This window comes from Chaetura pelagica, unplaced genomic scaffold, assembly GCF_000747805.2.
Source record: "Chaetura pelagica isolate M959 unplaced genomic scaffold, ChaPel_1.0 scaffold180, whole genome shotgun sequence".
In the NCBI taxonomy this organism is placed as follows: Eukaryota; Metazoa; Chordata; class Aves; order Apodiformes; family Apodidae; genus Chaetura; species Chaetura pelagica.
Genome location: NW_009951794.1, coordinates 137,777 through 161,699, shown reverse-complemented (window position 1 = coordinate 161,699; position 23,923 = coordinate 137,777). Strand labels below are relative to the sequence as shown.

General features: G+C 40.0%; 1 protein-coding gene across 2 annotated transcripts in view; it reads left to right on the top strand.

Moving 5' to 3' along the window:
• The window catches only part of TNRC6C (trinucleotide repeat containing 6C), a 37,049-nt gene extending 18,819 nt beyond the window's left edge, over positions 1-18,230 (top strand). Inside the window, exons 8-20 of one of the 2 annotated variants that reach the window (XM_010007149.1) lie at positions 871-1,020; positions 2,263-2,409; positions 2,881-3,003; positions 4,304-4,387; positions 4,714-4,945; positions 6,938-7,105; positions 8,186-8,377; positions 8,522-8,665; positions 11,409-11,525; positions 13,815-14,009; positions 15,335-15,405; positions 16,122-16,261; positions 17,710-18,230. In XM_010007149.1, the coding sequence (XP_010005451.1) occupies positions 871-1,020; positions 2,263-2,409; positions 2,881-3,003; positions 4,304-4,387; positions 4,714-4,945; positions 6,938-7,105; positions 8,186-8,377; positions 8,522-8,665; positions 11,409-11,525; positions 13,815-14,009; positions 15,335-15,405; positions 16,122-16,261; positions 17,710-18,070 (2,124 nt within the window). In that variant the 3' untranslated portion in view covers positions 18,071-18,230. The remainder of the gene's footprint in view (positions 1-870; positions 1,021-2,262; positions 2,410-2,880; positions 3,004-4,303; positions 4,388-4,713; positions 4,946-6,937; positions 7,106-8,185; positions 8,378-8,521; positions 8,666-11,408; positions 11,526-13,814; positions 14,010-15,334; positions 15,406-16,121; positions 16,262-17,709) is intronic. The other variant, XM_010007156.1, reaches the window with a different exon arrangement.
• The last annotated feature ends 5,693 nt before the right edge of the window (positions 18,231-23,923 follow it).

Sequence of the window (23,923 nt, the reverse complement as noted above, 5' to 3'; positions counted from 1 at the left end):
TTTTTTTTTGTGGGTCCCCCCCCCCCCCCCGCGGGGGCTGCCAGATCCCTGTTCAGCCTGGTTATCAGAGAGGGGTCCTCATGGCTTGCTGGAATCTGTCTCCTCCTGGGGGATGTTCAGGCAGTATCTTAATCACTTTCCTAGGAAGGTTATGCAGAAAACATTATAATTATTGTTTTAAAGGATATTTGTGTTCCTTGGGTGCATTAGAGTGTAATGTTTCATAGTGGATAATAATAACTCAGTGCTGTGTGAATATTAAACAAGGCTCATGTGTCTCGGTTAGGAAAGGGGATTAGTGCAAAAATGCTTTTTTAAGAGCAGAGCTGTGATGTGGAACCCAATGCAGGCTGCTATCATATAAGCTGATCTGGCCTTTCTCAGGTTCTGGGCTAACAAAAGCAATATCTTGGTGCTACGCTGCTGGGAGTTTACTAACCTAAAAGAAGGCTTCCCCAGAATCTGCTGGGTCTCTTCCCTTTCCACTTTTCAATCTGGGGGAGGAGAGAGGAGATGGAGCTAAGGGGGGAGGAAGAGGTGATAACTCAGTGCTCAGTTGTTGAATTCCTCTCCTTCTGGAGAGATGGGTGAGGGTGATTGTACGTTAGTGGATTAAGTGTACCAAAATAAAGAAAAACAGTACCTTAATACTATTTCTTTCTTTCTTCTCCCGTCACTCCATGTTTTTTCATTCCCTGTTATTCATGTCTTTTTTTCTTCCTTTTTTTTTTTCTTCTTTTTTTCTTTTTTTTTCTTTTTTAAAAAATATTTTTATTCATCCATGCCCTTTTCTATTTCCATGGGACACTGTTTTGTGTGCTGCCTGCTCCTGGGCACCGCACGCAGCTCACCCTTTCTTTCTCCAATCAGGATGGCGGCCTAGTGGAAGAGCCCACTACTTCACCATTTTTGCCTTCACCAAGCCTGAAGCTCCCCCTTTCAAACAGTGCACTCCCTAATCAGACCCTGGGCGGGATTGCCTCAGGGCTGGGCATGCAAAACTTGAATTCTTCTAGACAGGTAAGGCTGTTGGGGGAGATCCCAAGTTGAATTTCAGCTCTCTTGGACTCATCAGTTCCCTGGGGGAAGTGGTGTTTTACACTGGAAGTGTGTGCAACGTCTTTGTTCACATGAAATATCAGGGGAGAAACTACCTGCTGTGTAAACATTCTATGTTATAGGACATAAAAACTCTTTAGTTGTAATTAGCCTGCTAATTACATGCATCCCTTGAGAAGAGACTGTAGTGTTCTGGATTTATACCACTGAACCCTGGTCTAACTCTGCCCTGATTGATGTGCGGTGTCTTTTTTTGAGGCATTGCTAATTGTCACACACTCTGAAGCAGAGACATTGCTCTAATTCATCTTTCCTGGCTGGCATAATTATTCAGGGATGAGATGGGTGAGAAGTGATGGGGTCTTTTTTTATTGCTGTTGTAAGTGCCAGGAGGGCTCACAGCATTGACAGGTGGGAAGAAAGAAGCTGTGCTTCTTGCACCTCTGGTCACATAGAGCATTGTGGCAAGGGAGATGTTTTGGCTGCTGAGTAAAACTGGATGGAAGGGAAAGAAAAGGGAAGGAGATGGAGGGGAAGATTGATAAACACCACAAGACTGAGAGGCTATAAACTACTGTTGATTATGCAAAGGTTATTTTTGCCATATAAATTGACGTTCCAGCAAAGATAAGAAAGAACAACACAGGAAAACTACAGGTTCTTTCTCTGGTGGCTTTTGTTACGTATATTCTTTTAAAGCTACTCTTCTGAAGGCAGTACTTGTTCAGGACTTGGAGCCCATTAAGCATATCTTTCAGAAGCAGAGACTGCACTAATAGCATGTCCGTTACCAGTAGCTTTGTAAAATGACTTAAGTATAAAAACTGCCTAGATAATTCAAGGATTTGGATTCTGTGAGTTTAATGACTCCATTCTCCTGTCCCTTGCTACATAAACACAAATGTTTTGGCAAGTACTTTGTTCATCTTGTGACCCTCTAGGGTTATACATCCTTACAATAGTGGTCTTCAACTTCAGCTGCCTTTTGTTGAGGCATCTGTGCACCGTTTGGGACGTTGGGTACCTGGCGATCCTTGCCATGCCCTGATCCTAAACCTGATCATCAGTACAGTCTGTATCTGCTGGCTTCTTTATCCGTGCCCGTCATAATCCCTGAGGATAAAGGCTGCACGGATAAGTAACTTCCAGGTGATATGCTGAGTGATGTCTTTAAATGCCAATGTCTGTCCTGTCCTGCTGTAGATACCGAGTGGCAATCTGGGTATGTTTGGCAATAGCGGAGCAGCACAAACCAGGACCATGCAACAGCCGCAGCAACCGCCAGTGCAACCTCTTAATTCATCCCAGCCTAGTCTTCGTGCTCAAGTGCCTCAGTTTCTATCCCCTCAGGTTAGACAACACTTCCACTCCTGAGTTTTTCCTTTCCCTGGAACTCTTCCATACACACTCTTCTCTCCATATGCATTCTGTCACACTGTTGAGGCTTTGCAGCTACTGTTGCCTGGCTGTGTCTCTGATTTATTTCTTAGCCCAGTGAGCATGTAACACAGGTAGGATGTTCTGGCATGTATGTTCTCTACATGATCCGTGTGGGCACATTCTCGTGTTCCTTTTTGCAAAAAGTAGTGTTTCTAAAGAGCTGAGGAGTTTTTTCTCAGCTCTTTTGCTCTAAGTGCACATTGGAGTGTGGTTATTACGATTTGTATTAGAGCCTCTTGTTAATTTATTTTATAGTTCATGGTGCTACTTTGGGTATCGGTAATATTTTCCAGCTGATGTCTTGTGACTCTTGTTGATGGTTTACACAGTTGCCACTGTTAAAAGTAAATGTACAATGTTTAATACACTGCTTTTCCTTAGGTTCAAGCACAGCTTTTGCAGTTTGCAGCAAAAAACATTGGTCTCAGCCCTGCACAGTTAACCTCGCCAATTAATAATCCTCAGCATATGACGATGTTGAACCAGCTCTATCAGCTGCAGCTGGTAAGTTAAAAGATGTGGCAAATAAGCTCTAAATCAGAATTAAAGGCATGAAGATAAAATGAGAAAATGGCTAGCTAAATTTTTTAATGGACATGGCAGATCTTTCAAACAATCAGATGCTGATTACATTGGTGGTATTTCTTTTTAAAGAAACAAAATCATGCTTTTTTTGCCTCAGGCTTTATAAATAGTCATTTGTGGAGTAATTATCCTTTACAGCTGATGAGTGAAACAAAAAAAGTCAGTTGTCTTCCTACTGGTTTGAGTTAACCTAGTATGTTCTCAAACAGCACTAAACCTGTGTATTACATGCCAACAAATGCAACTAAGTGACCAACTGGGAGATTTATGTCACACAGGAGAGAAATCTCAGCAGTGCTGGTCACCTGAATTACCTGGAGAACTTCATTTCTCTCACTAAATAATGAAGTGTAGGATAAATTTCCTGTAATTAATAACATGTATATTAAGCACATCATGTAATAAGAAGAACTTTTGAAAAGTTGTGTTCTTTTGCTGTATTTGAAAATTTCACCTGTGTGCATGAAAATACTTATTTAGATGTTAAGAACGTTTTCAAAAGAGGTACTGCTACCAGTAAGTCAGTGTTTTAAAGGTAAAATTGAGGATGAAAACTAGCATAATTGCTGATCTCAGTGTACTAGTCCAGCTCATCTGTTAGGAGTACTGTTTGATACTGTTACTCATTTCTGGTTGTGTTTCCTAGTTTTGGAGAGTACAGCATTGATCTCGTGCAATGGTAATAATTAAACAGCACCCAGATGAAAGATACCTTACAGAGCTCCTTTGGCTTTTAAATACATGTTTCAGAGGAACACCTTGAAACAACAAATGTACTGCCTTGTGGAAAATCTCTGGAATGAAGCAGCACAACTAATTACCCAGTGCTGTCAGAACTCAAAATGGCCAAACCAAAAATAACTATTGGTATTTATCCTATTTGTATAATAGTATAAACATTATTTTCATTTTTGTGTTGGGTTACATTTTTTTTTCCCAACAAAGAAAATGGTTCCTATGTTTAATGAAAATTTATTGCTCATAAACTTAAAACATTTTAAATTGTGTTTTGGTTTTAAAAAAGCAAACAGCAGCAAACACTAGAATTAAATATATAATAAAATACATTTGGAACAAGGATGTTACTTTTGTTTCACTGTGTGTTTTCAGAAAACTCTTAGTATCTTTTTTTATTTTGTAATGTACCAGAGCAGTCCAAGCAAGCTTGTCTGGTTAATTGTATGTGTTAGGAGCTCAGCCCTCTCCTCTCTGCCTCCAGGCGTACCAACGTTTACAAATCCAGCAGCAGATGTTACAGGCTCAGCGTAATGTTTCCGGACCCATGAGACAACAGGAGCAGCAAGTAAGTTTCCCTGCCACTTAAAGTCTCTCTCATAAGAGTTTGGTTTCAGTAGCTTCAAGAGATTGTGCTCTGTTACACCAAAGCAGCTAAAGCATCCTTAGAAACAGTAACACAGTGCATGGCTTGAGTATTGAAAAGGGAAGAGTGCTAGAGTAATAAAGCTATTTCACAGTGTTCAGTTATTGGAGGGAAGCTCTTCAACCCTTCAAACAGTCAATTTTTATTTGTAAAGAGATCTATTGTGTTATATCACTATAGAGAAAAAGCAGGAGACATCTAGTGTCCTTTTGTTCAATGGAGCATTTATTGATTCTTTCTCTTGCCAGGTTGCACGTACAATCAATAACATGCAGCAGCAGATCCAGCAGCACCAGCGCCAGCTGGCCCAGGCCCTGCTTATGAAGCAGCAGCCTCCCCCTCCACATCTATCTTTGCACCCCTCTGCAGGCAAATCAGCCATGGATAGCTTTTCACCCCATCCCCAGGCTCCCGGCCTACCTGACCTGCAGACCAAAGAGCAACAGTCTTCACCGAACACCTTTGCTCCTTACCCTCTTGGTAAGTGTCCCTCATTAAAGCAGTTCCCCATGGAAAAGACAGAGGGAGTGGATTTCACTGCTTCAGCATCTAAATATTGTGCTCTACGATACAAGACAGGAATACAGAAGATGTGTTTTGTTAAATAGGGTTGAAATGCCTCAACAAACCGATGGTGCTTGGTGCCTGTCTGGTAGCTGTTCAGGGGGGGATGTGTTTCACAGAATCATAGAATGCCAGGTCATCTGATCCAACCTTTCTAGGTAATACTATAGTCTATATGAGGTATCTCAGCACCCTGTCAGGCTGAGACTTAAACCTGTTCAATGTGGAGGAATCCACCACTTCCCTTGGGACACTATTCCAATGTTTGACTGTCCTCAGGGTGAAGAATTTACCTCTTGTTTCCAAATCTCCCCAGGAGCAACTTGCTCCCCTTACCCCTTGTCTTTTCCATGTGACTCCTTATAAAAAGGGACTCTCCATTTTCTTGGCAGCCACCCTTCAAGTACTGGAACACTATAATAAGGTCTCCCCTTGAGCCTTCTTTGCTCACCTGTGCTCTGCCTAAAAATACCTGGATGGAAGATTTGCTGGATTAACTATCTACATATGTTGCTGTTTATGAACTAAATACGTATTAACAGCATCTTGTTGTAAAATACACAAATGTCATGTGCATAAGCATCAATTTTGGTCAATCTATTTCAAGAAAGATCAATCAGTTTTGAAGCAATGCAGAGTGTTGTGCAGGTGATAAGATGGTTCAAAAACATTACTGCTAAGGAGGAAGTAAGGTCCTCTGCTCACTTTCATCTAAAGAGAAGCCTGAAGAGACATGCAGAAATCTTGAAAAATGTAAAAGCTAGCTTTGAAGTTTTCTTGTATGTGGCTAATGCAAGAGGTAATCAACTTATGTTGCATAAAAAGAGATCTAGTTAAACATTAAGGATAATTTATTTGCTTTAAGCAAACTAGAGTACTGGGATAAATTATCTAGGCAGTGTCTGAAATCTTCTCCACCAGCCATTTGGTGGTAGGTTAGACATAGCTCTGTCAAATATGATTGATGTCAAAGTAATTGATTCAGCCTTGAAACAGGGTGAAGAGAACAACCTTTCCAACCTGTTTTCTGTGATTGTTTAACATATGCTACAGACTTCATTTATGACATAAAGGAATTTGTTTAATCTCTTTGTGACTCTCTTTATGCTATGTACAATAGAATTGCCAAGCTTTATCTACCATGCAGCAGTTAAGAAAGTAATTTTGACTGCTAGGGTGAGCTGTTGTGGCAGGGAGCATCAGAAGGCAAAAGAATTTATGAATTAAATGCCTAAGTCTAAGAGGTTCTTATCATATCTCAGCTTCCTGTGATTTGCTAACATTCAGGATTATATATCAAAAAGGACGCAGATTTGTGTAACAGAGGCATGTCAAAAATCATTCCTTAAATACAGTGTGAGTGATTTTTGTTCTGGGTACACAAAATCTGTGCCCGAATAATACAATACCAGCTCTGATGGATAGCAGCTGTGTGTGTTCCTTTTAAATAGTTGCTTCATTTGGGATTTCTTAAATGTTGTCAGCAAAACAATATGGCAGACATCATGGGGCTGGGCTGGTGAGACAGTTGGAATATTTTGGCTTGGGAATGGAATGCTGCAAATTCTTCACTGGTTGAAATGTAGTGTTCCAGTGCATTCTTCCAGAATTCCTCTTCTGACACAAGCAAAGAGACTGCAAGTAGGAACACTGACAGCTTTGAAATTGTATCCCTACATCTTTTTTCTTTTTCCTTTTAGCAAAGTTGAAACATTTTCTGAATTCATGGGGGCTAAGTGGGTGTTCCCATAAAAACCCAAGTTCCTGACAGCAGATTGAAAATGTGCCAAGTAAATCAATACTGATACCTGAAAATCAATGGTTAATAAATTCTGAAGCTGGATTTTAAAAACACACTTTTAAATCTTGCAGTATATTATGGATATCTAATGACCTATTTCCTCACAGCTGGACTGAACCCGAACATGAATGTAAATAACATGGACATTACTGGTGGTTTGTCAGTGAAGGACACTTCTCAGTCCCAGTCTCGCCTTCCTCAGTGGACACACCCCAACTCAATGGATAATCTGTCTAGTGCTGCTTCTTCTCTTGACCAGAACTCCAGCAAGCACGGTATGTCACATTTCATTTGTCAGCCTGGCTTTTTGAAAGAGACTTGAGTCATAGTGCAATTTTCATTCTTTTTTTCTCATTACTAGTCTCAGTAAGTGCTCAGAAATGGTCGGTACGGAGCACCCTTGGAGACTGTGATATTTTTAAGATGATTTCTGCAGTCCCATTCAGCAGTGCATTGATGTTCTTGAAGCTGTCACTTCCTACATGCAGTGTAGGAATGTTTTTTTTCATCTGCTGAATGTTGTTGCTCAGAACATGGAATTGAAGTAAAACAAGCCATTAGTGTTGGCAAAACAAGTCCCACAAGCTTCCCCTTACTCCACATCTGCATACCTTCAATCCAAAAAAACTTTACATTGGCTTTCTCCCACAATTCTTCCAGTCTCATCAACCTTTCCCAGCCAGTCCTGTACAAGGGCATGATGGATTACATTGTTACCCACCCTGGGAATCAGGAGCACAAACTTCATGTTTTTCCAGAAGTGGTTGCTAATCTCTTTGAACACCTTTATCCCACACGCCTCCGGTATCCTGAGTCATTCCTTTATTTCCTGTACCAAGTTTTTTCTGTTATAACATGGTGCTCTGTTAACTTTGTTGTATCCTGGATTTTATTATGACCAGCATTAATTATTTCTTTTACAAGAGTTTTTTCTTCTGCACTGTTTATGCCAAATTGTTGTTTGATAAGTTTGTAGAAACATGAGAATGGGCATTTAAGATAATGCATCCAACCCATCAGCAATGAATACCTAGAGAAGGATGGGAAGAGGGCTTGCCTGCAGTGATATTCCATAGTATTCTGCCTCAGAAAATTCCTCTTTGCCATCAGTGTAATAATTTGAATTACTTAGTCTCTTTGTGGAAGTAATGCAGTGTCAGTATCTAGACTGTACCAGTTCCAATTCCTCATAGGCTTCAGAGGCTGTTAAGTTTTGCTCATGGTGTTGATAAGACTTAATCATTCTTTTTTTATCTTTACAGAAAGAAAAATAATATAAAAATCAGTATATAGGGACTGATGAAATTCCATACCCAAAGTCAGTCCCACTCCTAACCAAAGCCTTTCTATTACAGGTGCTATACCTGGAGGTTTAAGTATTGGTCCTCCAGGAAAGTCCTCCATTGATGACTCCTACAGCCGGTATGATCTGATTCAGAACAGTGAGTCTCCTGCCAGCCCACCTGTAGCTGTTCCTCACAGCTGGTCACGTGCCAAACCTGAGAGTGATAAAATTTCCAATGGCTCCAGCATCAACTGGCCACCAGGTATCAAAATAACAAAGCATTTTGTGCTAAACTGATGTCCTTAAAACGTAACATTGGTTTTAGTTATCCAATCCTCATGTTTACACAGGAACTTTGGGAGATTTATAACTTTAGCTGCTCTTCTTTTTATTGTATTTGAAACAGAGTTTCATCCAGGAGTGCCATGGAAAGGACTGCAGAATATTGATCCTGAAAATGACCCTGATGTTACTCCTGGAAGTGTTCCAACTGGGCCTACCATAAATACCACGATACAGGATGTTAATCGCTATCTTCTCAAGAGTGGAGGTAAACACACACATTGCTTTCATATCTGTGGATACTTTCTTCTTCTTTCCAAAAAAGTTGACTTCATATGTTGTGGGTGTAGTCTGTTTTTTGCATGGAATCCTTATCTAATACTGCAAATCCAGAAATAGTTGATTTAAATATGTTTTCCGTGGGAAATGTAAATATATTTATATTAGAAAAAGCTGAGAGATATCATATAAACTTCTGAGGTCACTGGAAGATTTTGTAACCTGTAATGCTTTGTTTTGAACAAGATTTCACTCTCCATGGTGGCCAACCTCTTACGTACACTTTGTGAAAGGCTCAGAAGACACAATACAAAAGTTCTGCAGTTGTTGCTGAGGCAGCAGGTTCTGCCAGGTTAATTATTTGTAGCTTTGTTAGAAGACCAATCAGCAAAATAAATTAGAGCTGGTTTATCCCTATAACCATCAAAGGAAATAAAAATATAGGGAATTATTTAATAAACTAGTATTTCCCAGTGCTGTTTCCATTCCTTTTGTCTTGGCAGTGCTTACTCCAGAATTTAAAAGGGTATTCTCCAAAACAGTAAACCGTTGAGAATATGCTACTTGTTAACTAGATGTACTGAAAGTGGATCAAGGGAGAGGTGCCTTGGTTTAATTGTGATCAGTGTGACCAAATAGGCAAGTTATCTGCACTCAATTGAGCATTCAGATATGCACAGGAACAGGTATAATCAGCTTGTCAAGAAGGACCTGTCAGAATTAAAACTGGGGATTTTGTTCTAGTAATTTGTGAATCAAAGTGTCCTTGAAATGGGTTTCCAGCCCTGGGTTTGTTAGTTCAGTTGAAGGGATGTGAAATGTGAGGGAAAGGAAGCAGGGATTTTCCTTGCCTGGAATGATTCCTGTTGTCTCTTACCAGAAAACAATCTTCATTTTGGTTGAACCATGAGGTATTTGTGTGTGAGTAATGGTGAATTGATTTTTTCATGACCCAAATGCACCTCAAGGGGCAGGCAACCTGGATGGTTTGAGGTTATAAAAAGGAAAGTATAAGATTTAATTCAGTCACAGTTCAGATGTGCACCCAGGAGATGCTCCCTTAGGCCAAAAGCCTAACCCTGCAGAGCTGCCTACACCTGTAAGGTAGATGATACCTACTACAGCTTTTCCTTCTCTATAGAAGGAAAGTGCACATTAGCTCTGCTAGTGTATAATCTGTGGAATGAAGAAACAATGACACAAAGAGAGTTAGTACAGATGATCTCTGCAGAAGTAAACAGGCCTTCAAAAGCCAAAACCTTCTGAAAATCAGTGACTGTTGGGGTCCACATATGCTGCCTTTCCTCCTTAGCTTTTTTGCTAGTTAATAATAAAGATTCTAATTAAAAATGTAGTTGCAGAATCAGTTTCTTTATGCTCATATAACCTAGGTGTTTGCTCCTAGGTAAAATCATGTGTTATTGTCAGTAGCTCCCCATATGAGATCAGGGCTTTCACAACATGCTGCCAGGAAGAGACAGTCTGTGAACACTGCAGCTTGAAGCACATGGATTGTGTTAACAGAGCTGATCTCCATTTAGAGGCCTAGACTGCATCTAACGCTGTCCTTGCACGGAACACTTAGAAACAGACAAAACCTAAGCTTTTGGACTTATCTTTTTTCTCACCCTGTTTGCTAATGAAGCTTTGCAGTGTCAGCTACTATGAGCTTGAAAGTCTTGGCAGAATCAGGACCAGTTTCAGCTCTGTAGGCCTGCCTGGGGAATAAATTATTTCCAGATAAGGCCTTGGCATAGTTATTTTTCTTGAGACTCATGTCTGCATTGGTGTCCTTTGCAGCACAGGAAGCCTGAGTGAGGTAAAGTGTGTTGGTTGCTGTTCCAGCTGAACATGCAGCCTGTTTTTTTATTGAGCTGTGAGGGACGAGAGTGGCCTTTTGCCTCCTTCCTCCTCCCACAGTGTAGCACTCTTTTCCAAAGAACTCACCTGTTCTTGTTAGTCGGTTAAAGATGTTTCAGTATCACAGCCCATCTCAGTATGTCAGCAATGATAAGTCACATAAGATACACAATTTTGTTGGTGGCTGGAGAGAATACCTCCAGCTCTTCTGGTCTTTATAATGAAGATCTTTTATTTTCTGTTCAGTTTCTTTCATTTGCTGCCAGTTAGAAAATTGTATGTGTGCTTAGATAGCTCCTCAGATTGTAAATGATTTACCAAGATGGTTTCAGGCTATTTCATTTAATGTTATCAGTTGGAGAAGAGATTGGTAAAATATTCCCTTGCCTTACTGAAAGTTTGCAAAAATCTGAAGTTGTTTGTGGGCATTAGGATGTAGAAGTGCTTACCTTGAGTAATTTAGGGGAAATCAGCCATGGTAAGAGGTTAGTTTATCATATACATCTATGCTCATCTACAGTTGCCATTGCTTAACTCAGCTGGCAGAGCACCTTTATCAGTGAAGCCTGTTCCTTGAGACTGAACAGTTTAACACTGATTTTTTAAAAAAGTCACATGGAAATGCAGAATTTATCTTCTGCACAGGTGCTAGTACATTTGCTACTATGCCAGCTTTCTTTTCTTTACTACCAAAGCCTCCTGTTCCACTGTATCATGCGTTCTGTAACATTTCATTCCTAGACTTGAGAGCCCAGGCCAACGAAAGAAAAAATGCCTTGCATGGTTTGTATTTGCACGGACTAGATTTGCTCTTGTCACACCAGACATCATTATGCTCATCTTTCTTAGTTGCTTCTCTGCTGGTTCTGCAGGGTCATCCCCAACATCATCTCAGAATGCCACGCTGCCTTCATCGAGTGCCTGGCCGCTTAGTGCCTCCGGCTACAGTAGCTCTTTCAGCAGCATTGCATCCGCACCTAGCATTGCAGGTAGGAAATCTGGCCTTTCTACTTCCCCACCCTTCTGCATCCTGAGAAAAGGCCCTGGGAAGTGCTGTCCCAGTTAGTGCAGGAGGGCTACTAGGGACAGAAGTGTGTTTTTTTAAGTCCTGGGCTAGGTTGGCAGCTCTCCTGGCAGCTCTCCAGCGGGGAGCGGTGGATGGTATGTCTGGAATTGTGCTAAGGAAAAATGTGTTTATTCCACTTGATGCCACGTGCTGTCACTCTTGAGTTGGCATCTTAATCTATTCATGGCTATTTCCATTGCAACTTAGAGGAGGAATATTTCCTAGGATCTCAGTAGAAATGCCCTTACAAGACTCATCTAGTAAGAGCTGATAGTTTTTATTAATAAACTCACTGTTAAAAGTGAGCTATGTTCAGCTCAGGAAGAAGTTTGGCAGTACCTCAAGGAGGTAACTCTGCATGGCTCTGGAGGGGTTGGGGCTCTTTAATGTCTTTTAGTAGGCAATCCAAAGCCTGATGCTGAGCTTGTAGATGGTCTAAACAATTACCCCACTCTTTTTAATGAGTTATACATTCTGGAGCATTTCTTTCTGCAAATCATGGAAACTTTGCTAGCTGGGTATCTATATACCCAGCTTGTCCCATTATAAAAATGATTTGGGGCTGTTGTGTGGATTGTGGTCATATTTTCATATCTAATCAATGAAAACCCTCCACTTTTTTGAATAAAGCAAGGTGCAACAGTTCATACTGCAGAATGAAAAATGAGAAGGGTTTGTTTGGAATGTTTTGACTCCAGTGAAAGGAAAAGTGGTGGCTTGCTTTTCTTTTTATCTGCCATGCATTTCTGCTTTATTTGCTTTTTATTTGGTTGCAGTGTCATCTAATCTTTTTGTTAACCTCATGAGAAGTAGTGACATAGCAACATCTAATCTGTGGGAATGTGCATGTATCGTGTGCTATGCCCCAGGCTGAGCTGCTCTGAGTTCCAAAACTCAGACTTTCTCCCTTTCCTCCTGCCATTTTACCCTTGTTAGTGTCTTCATCATCATTGTCAAATTCTTTTTGTTGCTAGAGTTTGCAAGAAGGTGGGAGAGTGATTGCCTTTTCACTTCAATTGTTATGATTGAGTATAAAATCAATGAGTTAAGTGATAAATAGAGGCAATTTGGGGAGTATGTGTGTGTGTGACTGTGATTTGATGACTGGTAAATTTGGTTTTAGGACTAATGAAAAACTTCAGTGGCTGCCTGATGGAAAGCACTGATTCAATATAAGCTTGGTCTGCCAGTTCAAACCTGGTTTTAAAAAGATTCATAGGATTTTTGTGTCTTGGACTTTGTCAGACCAAGTATCAACATTAAAGCATTAAGGCAGCACAATCACAGTATCATTTATTCTGGTAGAAGATGCAGGGATGAGACCATTTCAGTGCTAAACCCTGTGCTAGGACCAGGAAATTGAACTCTTCTTTTCACAACATGTGTTGATACAAGGAAGAAAGGCAGGGGTGTCTCAAGTTTAAAGGTGAATAAAAAGGTTTGTTTTGGTATCTGTAGTTTGAATCAGTTTTGTCTGCCAGTCTGACTGCTAAATGTATTTGTTATTCTTGTTTTTTTCTATTCTTTTATAAAATTGATTTGGCAGGAACAGTAGTAGGGTAGGATAGGTTAAAAACTGATGAGGAAAACAACAGACTGAGCAGTAAGAAGTTACAGAGAGTAACAGATTGTGATATGAACATGCCTTCTGAAAACTTCGTTTTTCTCAAAGACATGGAAAAGGAGCATTTGTTACTTTGAATGTTCAGAAATACAGTTTTTGTTGGTCTTTGATCATTGGAATTTTAATAATATCACAAGAGCAGAAGGATATACTGGTTACTTCATATTAGATAAAATGAGTTGTGTAAGATCCAGTGGTTTTAAGAGAGACAATCTTGAAGTATTTCATTATAATTTTTATGAAACTAGATTTCAAATACTTAATTCAATTTTCTGATCTTTTTTCATGTATTGTCTCTTACAAGAAAGAAAACTAGGAGATTTTAAAAAGGAAACTGTATATGTAGCAGGTGTTGGGAGGTTCATTAAATACAAAGTTCTTTGAAAATGTAAATACTAGTGAAAGTATGTTCAAAGAAAACAGGATTTATGTCACTGAATGGTTGAGAATGCTACTCTTCTATCTCCTGAAAGGTTGGAAGAATATGGTCAATGCAGAAGCTTGATGATTCCCCATCCTACTTGGTGTAAGAGTTGTTGCTAACTAAAACCACACAGATTTATTGTGGGTTTTTTTTTTCTATTGCAGGTAAATTGTCAGACATCAAGTCTACGTGGTCCTCTGGCCCAATCTCTCACACACAAGCCTCTCTGTCCCATGAACTATGGAAGGTACCCAGAAACACTACTGCTCCTACAAGACCACCTCCAGGCTTAACAAACACCAAGCCATCATCTACATGGGGTGCCAGTCCCCTGGGTTGGACCAGCTCTTACTCCTCTGGTATTCTTGGCTTCTGTATTTTGTAACACCACAGTGCCTTCTTTTTATAATTGATTGCTTTTATTCTGTGTTACAACAGCAAGGACACCAAATAGTTCTGTTACCAGGCTCCAAAAACTTGAGGTTTAGTACAAGTTGAATGTGTGTGTTTTGGGGATGAAGCTCATGTCTGTTTTAGGTAAAATTGTAAAACTGAAGCTGTCATCTTTCAGTTGGTCCTATTACTAATTTTACAGAGCAATTGCCAAATAGTTTCACCCCAACTAGGATTTTTTTTCCCCATTTCCTTCATTACTAAAAATCTTTCAAACATACTTCTTGTTCTGTGGGATGATTTATGACTGCCTACAAGACTTCAAGATCAGCTCATGGAATTTAACATGGAACAATTTTTGGAGCATGGTTGAGAAGCATTTAGGACCTGCTGGCATTGCAGGATCCTCAGGAAGTGTCTTAATTTTTTCATGCAGGGTTGGTTTTTTTTAGATTACATTGTTTTTCTTAATACAAATATTAGAAACCATGGATCTGGCTATGTAAGTAGGTGTGCCATGTTTGTTTGTGAGGTGTTGTCACCTTCAAAAGTATTACACTTATTTTCTAAAGCTGACTGTTTTATTAATCTGCTTTCACTATATTGGGAATTAAATGTTCATCCCTTTTCACCATTTATTTTATGTGTTTTCTTCACCAAAACCCCACCTGGTGGGCAGATATCGGTGGTGCCAGAAATCTCTCTGGAGCTTGAGTGTGGTTACAGACATGACCACAGAAGCACTGTGGTTTGTCAGGTGCCACTCATAAATATCAAGCTTGTACAGTTTTCTTAGGCTGGAGCTGGAAAAGCAGGTTTTGTTGCTTATGTCCTTGTATCTTAAATCAGAACATTGTCAGTGCAGAAATAACTGTTTTGAATAAGTCATATACATTAATCTATCACTGGCAAATAGCAGAATGCTGCAGTGCTATAAACATCTTTTAATAGCAAGCAGCAATCTGAGCTTGGTATCTGAATTGCTTTTAAAATGTCTTCCAGATTAATTCTAATGTGACCTGAAGGTAGTTTGTTGCATTATCATGCTTACATCCACTAGTTTTCTAATAGTTCTTGTGGGAACATGAAAAATGGCACAGATCTTTTAAATGTAACAAAAGCAGGTTTTCATTCCAAAGGAGACAATAAATCAAGATGTGAGGAAGCTGCTGTAGGATTTGTTTTCAGTAGCAGTACTGCTTAGCCTGTTGTTGATTGCAGATAAGTTTTCTTCTTGTACTGTGCTCTCCACACCCTGATACCATGTTTTTTGGTGATGTTGGTGTTGTAGGTTCTGCATGGAGTACTGACAGCTCAGGGAGAACAAGCAGCTGGCTGGTTCTTCGAAACCTCACGCCCCAGGTAAATGGAATGGTACATAACTGGTTGTGAAGAGACTGACCAGATTTGAGGGATGATGAGAAGAACATGAGTGAACCATTGCATTCATTTGAAGGGAAGCTATTCTGTATTTATTACCAGTGTCTGTCTTCTGCAGGGAATTCATGAAGTTTTCCAAGTGCTGTCAAATCAAGTATAAGCATTCAGGACTGTAATTAGTCATTTGTTGTGCACCATTTATGTAAGTTTGGAGGAGGATGATGTTTTAAAGCAGATACAGAGATGTAAAATCTGCTTTTCCTATGGGTTTGGGTTTTTTTTGGTTTTCCCCCTAAGTCTGTCACATCTTCCATGTAGTGTCATTCACAAGGCAGAACTTAAGGCACAAAGCCTTGAATGAAGACATCCAAATTCATCTTGGGGAAAACTGAGTTGTATTTGTGAACGTGTTTTTCCTTTGACTTATTTCTAGACTTCAGTGGACTTCTAATGAGAAATATCATTTGTATCACCTACGTTGGGAAATGTTGTGCCCTGGACTGTAGGGAAGCCTTAAAAAGACAATGTCTCTCAACAAAGACAGTCACAAGTCTGTAATTAAAATATTCTTCTTATGGAAGAAAAATGTTTTTTCTTTCACCTGTACTTATTTTTTAGCTTGTAAAACTTCAGTTAACAAGCATTTAAAGTAAACTCACAAGAATGCAGGTAACCTTTCCCCACTTTCTTCTTACCAGATTGATGGTTCCACACTGAGGACACTGTGTTTGCAACATGGCCCTCTAATAACATTCCACTTGAACCTGACACAAGGGAATGCTGTGGTCCGATACAGTTCCAAGGAGGAAGCAGCCAAGGCCCAGAAGTCTCTGCATATGTATGTTCCTGCTTTCTCTTTCCTTTGTTACACAGCCAGTTTTAGCTCAGAAACTATTTCCTTAGGTGTTTATTTGCTAAGACTCAGAACAGATCACTAGTTGAAGCCTATTTTGTATAATAATGAGAGAGAAGTAACTGGGGGTTTCGTATCCTAGTGAATAAGAGGTCATTGCAAAACTTCATAATAGATATTCACCGTTAATAAAGTGTTCATTAAGCTTTTATCACCTGCAGAGAATTTGTAAGAGGTGATTAGAATTGCAAAGGAAGCTCAGAGGGAGCATGAGAAGGCAACAGAAATGACAAAAGGATGATAAATCATGTGTTTGTGGTGGTCACCTTTTTTTAAAGGAGTTTTGAAAGAAATGTATGACAATAAAATGTTGGTTTTTTCAAATCCATGGGATTAATTGGCATATTTCACAAGAGCTGGAGAATTTAACTGATAATATCAATGACAGGAGGGAGGATTAAGAGATGTTTCAAAAGAACACATGGGTGCTTAGAGTTGGAAAGTGGTTTTCTTTACCAACAGGTTAAAGCATGAGTAGGATGAAAAATACTGGTCCTAGTGGAAATACCATTTGGACCTGATAACCTCCCCATAAACATTTAGGAGCAATGGTTATTCCATATATACACTTGCAACTGCTTTCCCATTATGAACCTAATTAACAGAAATTCTAGTAATAATGATTATATTAATGAACCTGTTGCTTATTTAACTGGTGACCATTCTTTAATCAACTCTTATGAAGCAGCATTCAGAAAACATGAAGACCTGACCCAGCTTAGATACATAAGTGCAGATAAAAGCAATAATGCCAAAGGGAAAATAATTCTGTGAATTTAAAGTGCTTATTTTAAATATGTATGTGGCAACATCTTTACAGTATCATATTGGGCAGGCCTCCATTTCAGTGTTTTTTTGTAAATAGGTTGAGGCACAACTATAATTACACTGCTGGCAAGGACAGGACAGACCTTTCTGAATGAGAAGGGCTGAGCTATGTATGTGTTTGGTTTCCTGGCAGAGTGACAAGGGTAAAATACGATGGGATTTGTGGAAGCCAAGAGGACAGTATTAGAGTTCCCAGAGACACCAGCCCCTCTCTGTTCCACAGATTAATGTTTACATGGAGTTGATCACTGGAAAATACATCACAGAGCCAGTGCCCTCAGCTCCTGTCGGATTTGAGATGGGAGTAGCTTGCTCACACTCTCCATCTCTGGCTATGTGGGGTTTTTTTTTTTGCTATGTAGATGTTGCTCAAATTTTGCAAATCAGTTGAAATTGGTATGAGGAATGCACAGGTTTCCCAGCCTGCCTTTGTGTCCCTTCCCCGACGCGCTTGCGGAAGGTGGAAATCCTGAAGATGCGATGTTCATAAAGTTCCCTTTGCAGCTCCTCTTTCATGTCCCTCCTCCTGTTGTTTCTGTCCCCAGGTGTGTCCTGGGAAACACTACCATCCTGGCCGAGTTTGCTGGGGAGGAAGAAGTAAACCGTTTCTTAGCACAAGGCCAGGCCCTGCCGCCCACCTCCAGCTGGCAGTCCAACGCCGGAACCAACCCGAGCCGCCTGGGCTCCTCCAGCAGCTCCCACGCCTTGGTGCGCAGCGACGCCGGGCACTGGAACACCCCCTGCCTGGGGGGCAAGGGGAGCAGCGACCTGCTCTGGGGGGGGGTCCCTCAGTACTCCAGCAGCCTTTGGGGACCCCCCAGCACCGACGACGGCAGAGTTATCGGGAGCCCGACCCCTTTGAATACTCTTCTTCCAGGTGATCTTCTCAGCGGGGAGTCCATCTAGGAAACAAGAGAAATAAAAATGGAAAATAACAATCATCAGCACTAAAGGAAAATAAAAATATTGTAACCCTTTCCAGTCCCGGGCTTGATGAAGAATCCAGCTTTAACAAATCAGACTGGCAGCCCTTTTTTTTAGTACCTCTGTCCAATATCGAATATGAAACTGCAGAAGTCCTTGTGAACTGTTGATGAAACAGTATGGGCTACTTTGGGTCAGTGTCACATGCTAATGACAGGTTTTGTTGTTTGGTTGGTTGTTGTGTTTTTTTTTTTTCATGGCTTTTTGTTTTTATGTTGTCTTTTTATGTTTGTATGGTGATTTTTTTCAAAACCAAGTATAAAAGCTGCTTAGAAGTAGGTCTATCATGAAGGGCACTTTTCAGAATTTGGGCTGGAAAGGGTTATTTTATCAACTGGGTGGGGAGGGGGGGGGAAGGGGGAAATGAAAGCCTATTTAAAATGAGCCTGTGACTATTATGCACATTACCAGAGGCGGACCCAATAATCAGAAAGGGTGAAGTGTGATATTTACCATTGGTACAGAAAAGTTAACAAATCAGAAAAGTGACTCTTGACTGTACAGGTCGAGCTGGGGGGGAGAGGGGAGGGCAGGGCTGGGGTATCTCTGTGTCCACTACTCCCATGGATCTGCCTATGCACATTACCCTTGTTTCATTACTTTTTTCATGTCATTTTTTTAATCCCAAAAAAAAAAATATAAATATATATATATACAAAAAAAGTTAAAAAAAAAAAAAGAAAAAACAAAACAGACTAAAAAAAAAGAAAACATATCAACATGCAAATACTTGAATCCAGCAGGCCAATAACAAAAATGTGAACACTTTCTAAGTCTAATTATTACACTTCCAGGTTGGCATCAATACACAAAAAACCAGGCTCTAAGATTTTTGTTTTTGAAGTTCAGACTATATGTTTTTTGTTGGAACAGCTGCGTGAGTGTGAGTGTGTGAGTGAGTGTGAGTGAGCGCCCGTGGCTGGTGTAACTACAGGTGTGATGTTTTTCTTTTTCCTTCAGTATATGCTTTTTATTTGCTCGTTGGTCAAATGTTGAATTGTTATTAGCTTCTAACTTTGCACTGAGTGTCCGCAGCCCTTCTTGTAGCTAATCCTATCATGTTACAAAGAAAAAACAAACAAAACAAGAAACTGATCGAAGGGGCCGGCGACAATTCACGTGTAAATGTTTACTCAAGGACTCTTAATTGCATTTAAAAAAAAAATTTACAGTGTGTATCTCTGGAGAATAATATGTATATCTACCTTTAGCAGCTTTTTATTGTGGACTAATGCAAGAAAATGATGACCGGAGTATTGCACCATTTTTCCCTTTGGAATATCAAGTTGAAAACAAAAATACTCTTGTTGAACTGTGGCCATAGATAATTGTAAAGAGTGGATAGTTCCCTTGCAAGCAGGAACAGAAACAAGCACTTGGACATAGGTTTTGACTGCTTTTGGAGGAGCCAGGAGTTGAGGCTCCCACCTGTTTACAGACCTTTTTTTTTTTCTTTCTTTTTTTTTTTGTTTTCCTCCTTCAAACTTTAAAATAAAAAGAATTAAAAAAAGAAAAAAAAACTAAAGAGAAAAAAAAAACACATTAAAAAAAAAAGAGAGAGAGAGACTTCCATCGTAAAGAAAACTTATTTTCAGAATGAAGATATGCTACTTCAGAGCTCTGGGATTGAACAGTGTTGTTATGATTCTTTTCTTTGGCCATTGCTGTGTGTAAAACTTTGGGTTTTTTTGGTTGTCGTTTGTTGTTGTTGTTGTTGTTGGTTTCAATTTTTTTCCTCCTCTTCGTCGAAGTGGCGAAAAAACTTTTGTGATCACTATCTTGCACATGGTGGAAGATGTCTCAGGAAAGCCGGGTTTCCCGAGGAGCAACTCCACACCATTTCATGTATTTTTAAAACCCAACTCCTAGCACTGAAGATATTATTAAAAAAAAAATACAAAAAAATAAAATGGAAAAAAAAAAAACACACAAAAAAAAAGACAGTAAGAAAGAAGAAAATACCTAATCTAATGTGTAGCAGTTACATATTTACCAAATAATGGACTCAAAAGAAATAGATGTTTGAAGAGTGCTTTATATATTAAAAAAAAAATTGCTTTATGTTTAAAAAAAAAAGAAAAAAAAATCAATGTTTTTGATTGTTTTGAAAGGAAGAAAGACAATGGAATAACATACACTTCAAGTATGTTTTAAAAATTATATGAACATTGTGCTCCCTGCCTGCTTGGATCAGGAAACTTGTGCATTACATTATTATTTTATTTTGTTGTTTTGTTTTTTTTTCTTTTGAAGATTAGCTTTTTAATGGTTTTATCAGATTTAAAGGGTCCTGCAAGATTGCAAATTAACAAAAGCTGGTTTTATAGAGGATCATGAACTATGCACAAACTGGGTTCAAGACTTGTTTGGTTTTTTTCTCTCAAGTTTGAGTAGTGTATTTAGCTGAATAACCTTTCCTCAGAGTAATTGCATCTCATTGCCATTACACGCCTCCTACATATATATTTTATATATATATATACACACACACACTTATATAAAATATGTATGTGTGTATGTGCGTGTTTACATACAATTTTCCATGCTGAAGTTTAGCATTGAGTTGTAGAAAAACTCCTGATATTTTAAAAAATTGGGAATGAAAATCTCTGTTTAAGGGTTTTGGGGCAGGGTGGGATTTTTTTTTTGTTCGTTTGTTTTGGGGCTTTTTTTTTTTTGCCTTTCCTTTTGGATTTAAAGATGTCTGTAACTCTGAGATTAAAAAAAAAAACCAACAATTGTGGCTTTTAATGTTTATTCTCCTCATAGAATGTGATTGTTAAAAGAACATGCACCGAAAGTTGCTTTCAAGAGTACGAAGATTCTTTGAAACTTAATAAATTGCAGTTTTTTCTTGGCTGTTCAAATAAAGTGTATTTTTCTTTTATGCAGGGGATATGACAAAAAGTATATATTGTTAAAAATCTCTTTAAAGGGACTTTTCGTGGAAGAAGTTGAACTCTTTCAATATGAATGAGAATAAAGTGTATATATAGCCAGGCAAATGACTCCTGTGAGCACAGTCACACACATGGAGTCTGTGCTGGTTGGTGATGACATCCTCATCAGCTTGTACCATGAACTCTGCATATCACATCCACAAGTGCTGCATCAAAAGCAGTCATCCTTTGGTTTTTTTGGCTTATAATTCTGTTTTTCTCATTTCTTCTTGGCTTTAGTAATAGAGTAGATGAATTGTTAAGCTTTGGATGCTGCAAGGCTGGAAGCTCCTCCAGCTTTACCATCACCTCGTAGCCTCCCATTTTCTGGACCTGGATGCCTCTAGATCTAGAATGGCAGCTCCATTACATTTTATGAGCAAATAGCCTGTATATAATAAAGTAAAAACCACCCAAATATTTTCATGTTTGGCTTTTCAGGTCTTGAAACCAAGGGAGATACTTCAAGCAGGTAGTGTTGGGCACAGGAGGTGAATTGCAGCAGGTTTGTGGAGGGACCCAAACTTGTTCTGTCTCCTTTGTTCTCAGGAGGAGCTTGTGTTTTCTTCCCACCTCCACCAAACCAGTTCTTCACCTCTTGGTGACGCTGGGGTGATTGGTACACCAAGTGGGATTTATAGCAGGCTTGGCCCCAGTGGTTAGGAGTTAGTTCAGTGAAAGTCATTCCATGAAGTCATTTGAGAAGGAAAAAACCAACCATGAAGAACAGGGCTGAGGAAGCAGCTCACAGCCCTTGGACAACTTGCCCTGGGACTTGCTCATCCTTGGTGTCACCAGGATTATCAGCTCTGCCATAAACTTTATGTACCTTTAATAAGAGTGACCAATGGGGTGAGGGAAACTCCAGCAACTCTTGGGAGTTTGCAGTTTGTTGCCAGATATGATATAGTTAAAAATAACCTAATCTAGGTTTGGAGGCACCTTCTGCTCTCTCAATAGCTGCACCACCCAGGCTGCAGCTTGTTCTGCTCATTTGGTTATCAAGCCCACCCCAAAGTTGCACAGCCAGTGCCAGGGATGGTTTTTGCTGTGAGCTGCTTCCCCTCCCACCTCCTGGGGTTTTTTGTTAGGGGTTTTTGTTTGGGTTTTCTTTTTGCTTGGTTTGTTGGTTTGGTTTGGTTTTTTCACTTCCAAATGTTTGTAATGAAACTTTTTGAAGAGAGTTGCCTTCTCTTTGCCTTCCTTGGTTTTGGTTTAAATTCTATTTTGATTGGAGTTTTCTGCCTTAGTAAGGAGGGCTTTTCAGTTTCAGCATCCCTGAGCTTTGTTTGCCTAAACAACAGAGTCCCTAATGGAGTCAGATGTTTTAGCTAACGAGGGCTTTTGTCTTCCACAAGGTTGGCAGAGGTGGCTTTTTGTAAATCAGATGCACTGTTAAAATTCAGTATCCATCCTGGTATATTAAAAGAAATACAGCTTGTGGCCAAAATCACTCTGTTTATTTTTGGTGTCATACTCTTTCCTGCGTTAATGCTATCCAGTATTTCTGAAATTGTAAAGATAGTTCCTGTTGATAAGGATTCTCCTTATGGCTCCAGAATCTTTACAAGAAAACATATTTTAACAATTTGTGTTTTTCTGTCTATTGCATTTACTGTACCCTCCATAGCACTTTCACTGCATGGCTCCCCTGTCTTTAGGCCAAGAGAATTTCTCTTTCCTAAGTGGTCTGAAACTGTCAAACTTCTTCTTAGTTACTTGTCTAGTTTATGGGTGGCACTGGCAGAGCAGATCGTTCTGCCGTTCTGCTCCGAAAATATATTCTTGTTCTTAATAATTCAATATATGATTGTGTATGTGAAGGAGCATTTCAATTAAAAATAATAATAATGTATATGGATATCTGTATATGTTAAGAATTATTGGAGTTGGCAGAGTCTGGGAATGGAATGGAAAAAACAAAACCCTTTAGGATTTGGGTTATGGGCAGCTAAGGTGTGGAGCTCTGACACCAGATCAAAGCTTGCCATGGTGACCTGTAGGACCCTCTCCTAACGCTGTATATGAACTGCTGCTAAATGTCTGTTCGAGCCCACGTGTTGTACAAATGACAGGTGTACTAACTGTATCACTGTATTGATGCTGAATGTACAATCTCTGCTCAAGTCCTGCCGAGCCAGTTTCAGGGAAGGGAAGTTCTGAAAAAAACCCGGGATATGGAGCTCAAACGGACTCTGGATGTGAAGTGTCCGGATGCCCTGCCCGCCCCGCCGAGCCCCAGGGTAACCAGCAGCTCCGGGAGTGTCTGGAAATGTCTGTGCTTCACCATGTTCTCTTTAGTGGGAATTGGAAGGAGACCATGGGCCCGTCCACGGACCGCACAGGACGATCTCTGCTCCCTGCAGGTCTCTTGGACTGTCCCACCCAGGTCCTTGCGTTGCTTGGAAGGTGGTAACGCACCCGCGGCACCTTAACGTCTCCGGGAGCCCGACCTCTGTCCTCTCGCCTTGCCCCTCCTTCCCAAGGGGCCTCTTCCAGTAACACACCCGTGCGCTTGGAATTTGGGAGAGGCGCCTCCAACACTCATCCACATTGTAGCTTTCCTGAGGGAGGACGGACTACTAAACATGCCCATGTTTTAGTGGGGTCGTGGTGTCTTCCTCCAGCGGATACACCCAATCTCTCAGGTTAACTATTGCTTGCTGCAAGTTGCCAGACTCCATCCTCCAACGGCCCATCCAGCCTGTGCAAAGACAGTCAAGTTGACCATTTTCAATCCCTCGCGCTCCCGCTGTTTCTTCTTCTCTCTAATGAAAAGGTTTTCATTAGAAATGAATATGACACTTTGTCCTGTGTGTTTCCCCCCCCCCCCCCT